Source organism: Podarcis cretensis (assembly GCF_951804945.1).
Source record: "Podarcis cretensis genome assembly, chromosome: Z".
In the NCBI taxonomy this organism is placed as follows: Eukaryota; Metazoa; Chordata; class Lepidosauria; order Squamata; family Lacertidae; genus Podarcis; species Podarcis cretensis.
Window position 1 is genome coordinate 30,971,634 of NC_137184.1, and position 7,921 is coordinate 30,979,554.

Sequence of the window (7,921 nt, forward strand, 5' to 3'; positions counted from 1 at the left end):
CAGTTCCCGCCTTCTGATATCTATTAACCCCTTCGCTGCCGCCGAGCTTAAGAATCGGGTTCCTTCCTCAGTTTTTCTGTGGCGGCGGCGAAGTTATTGCGGTTTGTAAACATTCGACTCTCCCACTTCACACTTTTTTTTTAGCTCGAATTCCCGCTCTCTGAGGGAATTGGTGCCTGTGCGGGTCTCCCTCCCTAAGGAACTACGATTCCCAGTAGCCCTTTGCGCGCGGGCTCCTGTACTTGGCCTTTCTGCCGCAGTGGCTGCCGGGAGCTGATTCCTGGTAGGTTGGGCTTTTGCGTGCGTGAGGGGGTGTGTGATCGTTATGTGCGTGACGGCGGCTCCCGTCGTCCTCTGCGCTTGGCGGCCTCGCGGGGAAGAGGATGGGGGACGAGGAGGACGGGAAGAAGCCGCGAGTGCTGCAGATGGTGAGACCGAAGCGCGTGGCGGGGAGGGGGGCGGGCGATCGGGCAGGCTAAGGCTGCCCCTCCACGGGGAGTGCGACAGGCTGACATCCAACAGGTGAAGCTTTCCTCTGTCCGGGGTTGTGGACGGGGAAGGTGGCCATCCGAACCGGGTTGTTTTTATTCGGCGAGAACCACCGCGGGAAACAGATATTTATTTGTTTTATTTACTTCATAAAATTTCCAGGCCGCTTGATGGTAAATGGGGAGTGGGGAAAACCTCAAAAGCGATTTACAAAGAGATTGAAACAACAAAAATCGACCTTACAAAAAAGTAAAAATGCTAAAACAGATTAATATTAACTCTCCTTTCAGATCCCCTGGGCACAAGGGAAAGGCACATGCTCAGCCCATGCAGAGTTGAAAAACACCACAATGTTGTTATTACTACTATTGCATTTATACTAGCGTTGTTATTGTAACAGAGTAACATGTTATCCCTACACCATTATTATTATTATTAGCAGTAGTAGCAGCAGCAGCAATGCGGCCATTATTTACTTTTATATTCCTCATATGTGACCCAGTGTGGCCTGCCTAGTTCTTATCTTCTCTCCTGCCTGCTTTTATCCTCTCAGCAACCCTGTGGAGTAGGTTAGGCAGATGGTCTGACCCAGGAGCCCTCTTGGCTGAAACGTGGTGTTTTAAAAAATGTTTTTTAAAATTATTGCTTGGCCAAAATCCACCCACAACTGGCAAGAGGAAAAAGTGCCCTCCTTAACCAGATAATTGTCTCGCTTTTTGCACATGGAGACATACTGCAAGCGTGAAATCAGTATATCACCAATACCATTTTGGTGGAAAGGTGGTATTAAAAGAAATGATGGAAGGGCCATAGCTCAGTGGTAAAGCACATGCTTTGCATGCAGAAGGTCCAAGTAGGACTGGGAGAGCCTCACCTGAAGGAGCCTGGAAAGCCCCTACCAATCAGTGTAAAGTAGACAGTACAGTGGTACCTCGGGTTACATACTCCGCTAACCCAGAAATAGTATCTCGGGTTAAGAACTTTGCTTCAGGATGAGAACAGAAATCATGCTCCGGCGGCGCAGCGGCAGCAGCAGGCCCCATTAGCTAAAGTGCTGCTTCAGGTTAAGAACAATTTCAGGTTAAGAACGGACCTCCGGAACGAATTAAGTATTTAACCCGAGGTACCACTGTACTGTGCTAGATGGACCAGTGGTCTGACTTGGTATATAGCCACTTCTTACGTTGTCCTTCAGGGACCTTATTTTCTTTATCTCCACTACTTCTCTTTTAGGTACGGGCAGATGGGACAGATAAGAACTGTTTTACATTTGTGCTCCACAATGAGGACCACACCCTTGGCAACTCCCTTCGATACATGATCATGAAAAAGTAAGTAAGAGTCCTATTCCCTATCGGGGTGCCGAAGGTGAGGCCAACACATAGGCTGCCTGGGCTAGCCATTGATTGCCTTATGAGGAGCACCTATGTGTGTTCAAATGTAGCTGGGACTGCTAAAGGAGTTAACTAAGTCAGTGGCAAGTTAATTTTGCCCATTCTGAACCTGTGGGATCTGGCTGATTCAGAAAATTTTGGTTCAATTCAGTATACAATTAGATGGGACATAGGAAATTTGAGATTAGGAACTGGAGCTAAGCAGAATGACCCTTCCCTAGTCATGGCCGTATTCACTATGAAATGTGGGGGTTGGGGGTTATAATTCCAGATATTTATGAGAAGGAAACAAAAACTCACTGTAGCTCTTCAAATCTCTGCTAAGTTGCCCACTGCCATTTTAGGTTTCCCAGAATGTCCTGGGATGTATGTGATTTTGTGTGTGTGTGTAAGTGTAAGGTAACTACTGCAAAAAAGAATGTATTTTTCTTAACCTGAAATGCCCCTAAGAGCAGCAATCTTAACACTGTGGCTGTTGGATTGTGAAGAGTTGTGGTGAGTTTCTTGCCCAACCAATCAACATTTGCAAGAGACGTGGCCCTTTGCCAAATCGCCTTGGGTTCAAGTGCACTACCAGTTTACTTTAAGACTGCCTTTATCTTCACTTACTTCCAATAAGCACACATTGCTGATAGTGTTCTTTTTTGGTTATATTTGGACATTGTGATCGACTATGATTTATTGTGAGGAGAATGAACCTAGGCTCCCTCTTGGCACTCCCCCTCCCTTTTCATCCAGAAGCAGAAGATTGTTGCTTCTGTTTTTGATTAACTAGAATTTGTCATGTTGTTGAAATGTGACAATCTTGGTTAACCTTAACTCTGTTTTGTATGAAGCAAGCCAAATTCATATTGGGGTTTATGAAGTTGACTTGCTTCAACAAATTGTAATTAAATCAAGTTCTGCATAGGGTTCAGATTGATATAAGAATTGGAGACCCCAGGTGTATATTATTTTAATAATGTTTCACTGTTTCACTTTAATTGTATTTGACCTTTTAGAATGTATTAGGCTTGATTTTTGTGTGTTCTGCATTTGTGAGTCTGCCCCTCCTATGCAGCATTCCATTTCCTTACCTACCTCTGAAAGTGGTACAAATGGCATGATGTTTTAGCATCAGCATGTAAATCTGCTATCCTTGAAGCTATCTGAGACCCAGGAAGAGGATGCTCTTCCCTCACTGAAGGCTAGATTGCCAGGGTAATGTCAGACAGCCAAGACCTAAAATGGTCAAATGTTCTGGGCACATTGGGGTCACTCCAAGGTGATGCAGGGGTGAAGATACCAGTATGGAGTCATGTGTTCTTTACTTCTCATGATCTGTAACCTTTCTTGATGCATATGAAGATGTTTTATAATGTTTGCTGTGTTTGAACTACTATATGAGCTTTTGCTCTGAATGCCTCAGGGCAGACCTTCTCAATTACCACGTTGAGTTGAGTGAGCTCTTTCCTATTGTAATAGCTATAATAAATGCTGGATCCCTAAATTTGTATGCTGGACTTTGAAATACCGTATTTTTCGCTCTATAAGACGCACCAGACCACAAGACGCACCTAGTTTTTGGAGGAGGAAAACAAGAAAAAAATATTCTGAATCTCAGAAGCCAGAACAGCAAGAGGGATCGCTACGCAGTGAAAGCAGCAATCCCTCTTGCTGTTCTGGCTTCTGGGATAGCTGGCAGCCGGCATTCACTCCATAAGATGCACACACATTTCCCCTTACTTTTTAGGAGGGAAAAAGTGAGTCTTATAGAGCAAAAAATATGGTCGTTTCCTTGGTTCTGTGGTTTATTCAAAAGGTGGTTGTTCCTCAGCTGGGTAATGAACAAGGTAGTGTAGAGGTGAATTCTTAACACAAGTTTTAATACTACACTGTGGTTAATTGAAATGAGAAGCCACAACCAAGTCAGAGGAAGCATGCAAGCCTGGGGGGGTAGGTAGACTTTGTTCCCATCACTATAAACCACAGCTTATTGTGATATCCAAGCACAACTACTCTCTATCATGAGTAACAACCTCTTCATTTCTCCATAGCCCTGAAGTGGAGTTCTGTGGATATAGCATCACCCATCCTTCTGAAAGAAAAATAAACCTCCGCATCCAGACCAAAGGTGAAATGTGCAGGCCTGCTTCTTGGAGGTCTATTTTGCTAAAGGGCAGCTATTCTTTGTGATTCATAGACAATATACAAACTTTTGGGTGAAAACTACATATTTTACTCACGCATAGCAAGAATCAACATACAGTACAGTAGCCTACCTGATTCTGAGCAGAACTAGCCTGCAAATTGCATATTAAAGCACAAATGGTCCCTTACAGCCACAGCGCAGCATCTCTCTCAGCTCTGGGTCTTTCCTTACAGTACCTGATCAAGGTGCCATGATCTGAGCTAGGTAGAGATGTCCTTCCCTTCCTTACATTGTCTAGCTCCCTCTTACATAGTGCTGCACTATTTTGACAAGGCTGATTGGTTGATTCCTCACATCCACCTGGGCTATATATGTCATTAGCTGCATCATTCCATATGCATCTGTGGCGAACAGGGAGGCCTATTATGGTGAGCTCTGTTGCCTTCGGGAAGCTTGCCAGTTAACTGTTCTTTATATCCCACCATCAGGCTTGGGCAATCCTACAGAATTTAGTTGTGGGTTTTATGAGAATTGGTGCTTGCACATAGCACAACTTAGTGAATAAGAGGCTGAGTTACAAATGCTGCTCCGAATCTTGTCCCTGCCTTATGCAGTCACTCTTGGCACTGTCCTATTCTCAGCTTCAACATAAGGGATAATAATACACTCTCGTGTAACAGAAACCAGTGGTCTTCTGGTTGTTGGACCGCAATTCTCATAATCACTGACCATTGGCTATGTTATGTTGTGCTCAGTGTTTGAAACCAGGAAAGAAAAGCAAGGCCCTGGAACCTGATTTGTGGGGCACTGAAACACAGTTTCTGGACGCATTTGTGCTGCAGTGCTCGGCAGATCCCCCGGCTCATGCAGCACCCAAAGAGGCACATCTAGGGCTGTTCCTGACAGCGGCAGGGAACAGTGGGGTGCTTGGCTACAAATGCGGAGTTGCTTGTTCTGCTGCTTCAACTTCTTAAACAGCTCCCGCAACTTTGGCACTTCAGTGGCAGCATGGATGCAAAACCACCCCGCAACCCTCTTGCTTCCCAAGGCAGCAGCAGGAGCGATCCTGCTTCCACAAACGTCTCCTATTCTGCCTCCCTCTGTCAGGCGAAGCCTCCCGTTCTTCCCCTTCCCCAACACTGCTGCTGCCTTGTGAAGTGAGAGGGTTGTTTGGAGCTACAAGCAGCCCCGCAACTGCAGCATTGATGGGGCTCCAGGCAGCAGCACCTCTGCAGCATCCACAGTGGCACAGGGTCTGGCAGGGCTTTCTGAAGCCCCACAGCTCTCCCCATCCCACCCCCGGACAGGCAGGTTACGGCTCTCTTCGAATTCCCACTTCAGCAGTCTCTTTAACATAGGGCTGGTGGAGAGGGACTTCTCCTCCAGCGCCCTCAGAGGCAATTTAAATTGAAATCTTAGGCGCAGTGTACTGTGACAAGAGTTCAGGAAATGCTTGCAATAATAAAATTCTCTATCAGAGAATGCGTCCATTACTGCTGGACTTTGAAACACTGCTTGTGCTGCAAAGTACATTTCCCTCCAGGGTGCTATTCAGATGTTTGTATTATTATTATTATTATTATTATTATTATTATTATTACTGAATGACATATGGGAGGAGGAGACTAATGTACCGCAGGAAATTAAACTGATCTGTAGAAAGCACAACTTGAAAAATGGGCAATGCACTTTTTTTGTAAACTAAGAAATCTTTAATAAAAATATACAGTCATACCTCGGGTTGAAGTAGCTTCAGGATAAGTATTTTCGGGTTGCGCGCTGCAGCGACCTGGAGGTAACGGAGTGCGTTAATTCTGGGTTTTGCCGCATGCGCAGACGGTCAAAATGACATCACGCGCAGAAGCGGCGAATTGCAACCCATGAATGCGAGTTGCGTTCACTTCTGGATGTGAACGGGGCTCCGGAATGCATCCTGTTCGCATCCAGAGGTACCACTGTATAGGTAAAGGTACCCCTGCCCGTACGGGCCAGTCTTGACAGACTCTGGGGTTGTGCACCCATCTCACTTAAGAGGCCAGGGGCCAGCGCTGTCCGGAGACACTTCCGGGTCACGTGGCCAGCGTGACATCGCTGCTCTGGCCAGAGCCAGAGCCAGAGCCGCACACGGAAACGCCGTTTACCTTCCCGCTGGTAAGCGGTCCCTATTTATCTACTTGCACCCGGAGGTGCTTTCGAACTGCTAGGTTGGCAGGCGCTGGGACCGAGCAGCGGGAGCGCACCCCGCCTCAGGGATTCGAACCGCCGACCTTTCGATCGGCAAGCCCTAGGCGCTGAGGCTTTAACCCACAGCGCCACCACTGTATAGGAGGCAATTATTATGGTCTCTTGCCTGCAGGCAGTTCTGTTTCACAAGTTCATGGCTCACCTGAAAATGGAGGAGCCTATTAATGCAGAGGAAGGATCTGGGCCCTCTTTAAGTCTTGCCTGACTCTGAATGCTTCCCTTTCTTCATAGCAGGCCTACCGGCTGTCGATGTGTTCCAGAAGGGGCTGGAGGATCTCAGGGGTGTCTGCCAGCATGTACTCAGCAAATTTCAGGTGGGTCTTGTCATTTCCAATCCTCTTGAAATGTATTTATTTTAATTTAAGGATTGAGGTCCTTCTGCCAGAAACAGAGCACCATTTTGCTACTCTTGGGGTACCACAGCTGCAGTCCTTGGCTGCATCATTATTTCTGTTCTGAGCAGGGCAGGAACCAATTATCAGTTGTTTTTCTAGGTCACCCAAGAGTACTCAGCAAGGTGCAACACGTTATCAAAAGCAACTAAGAACTTGTAATATACATTATAGAGTAGGACCTGTTACAGTGTGCAGTGCATGGGTTCAGGATTCAGTTACATTCTCTTTCCATCCCTCCCAATCCTCCATTCTATTGATACTGAGCATGTTTGGTACTCTCCCCGTTGAACCTCTCCCCTTTGTTTTTCTCCTCTTCTGAACTTGCAACATTTTTCAGGGTTCCCCCCTATCCTGCTATTATCATCCTCTTGAGCTGCATCTCAAACGTGGACCACAAATCCCTTAACCACAGCCTTTGTTTGCTCCCCCTTGCAGGCAAGCGTGGAAGAGTACAATGCCCAGAAGGATGTGACGATGGAGGAAGTGTAGTCATGAGTTCCAATCTGTTGTTCAGACCTGGCCACAGAACTGAGTCTGCTTTGGTTGTTCTGATGAATGGCCTTTGCAGAGTGTGGGACGGGCAGTGTGACCTTGCTCCTGCTTCTTGTTAGCTCATTGGCATTTGATGCTGTTAACCATGGTATCCTCCTGGACAGGCTCCAGCAAATGTGATTTGGGGGCCACGGTTCTATCCCTATCTTCAGGACCAAGTCTGACATTGGGAGGGTGCCTTTTGAACTGGAAGCTGCAGTTATTGCAGAATGCTGCAGCATCACAATCAAGCGGTCTATAAATTTCATTAAATAAGTAAATAATGGCACCACCGTGGCTTAAATTGGATTGTCTTGTTGTGGGGAGGGGGTGGGGTTGAGAAAGAAAGGGTCTTATTTTTTATGGACTAAAGTTTTTCCCCCTAATAAACATTGGATGATGGAATCCATTCCAACTTACTGTGTGTGTGGCTTTTTGTTTTTAAATGCTTTTGCTCCCTGTTTAGAATTCTCTTAAAAATTACTGTTTCATATCTGGTAGCAAGAAAGCATCAGGTCAGTGACAGAAGGAAGTTGAGCCAACTTGTCTGTGTTACTGGGAGCACCCAAAAAGGAGATTTTGTTCACATCACTAGCAATGGCCAGGCACCTGCTGATAGCCTGACAGGGGCCCCTGGCCCAGCCTCTACCTCACCACTGGAACCTGCTGGTTGTTCACCTGCCTTTCACTTTGGCCCAGACGGTGGTGAGAGAGAGGATCAGCAGATGTCACTGCCT

The 7,921-nt window shown here is 46.4% G+C and overlaps 1 protein-coding gene across 2 annotated transcripts; it reads left to right on the top strand.

Moving 5' to 3' along the window:
• The first annotated feature begins 271 nt into the window (after positions 1–271).
• Positions 272–7,603, top strand: LOC307207693 (DNA-directed RNA polymerases I and III subunit RPAC2-like). 2 transcript variants are annotated; one of them, XM_079961798.1, is made up of 5 exons: positions 272–428; positions 1,723–1,820; positions 3,920–3,996; positions 6,490–6,572; positions 7,089–7,603. In XM_079961798.1, the coding sequence occupies exons 1-5, from the start codon at positions 384–386 to the stop codon at positions 7,140–7,142; spliced, it is 357 nt and encodes a 118-aa protein (XP_079817924.1). In that variant the 5' UTR covers positions 272–383; the 3' UTR covers positions 7,143–7,603. The 2 variants fall into 2 exon arrangements, with proteins under 2 accessions (XP_079817924.1, XP_079817925.1); XM_079961799.1 differs by having other exon boundaries at positions 6,493–6,572.
• Positions 7,604–7,921: the final 318 nt, after the last annotated feature.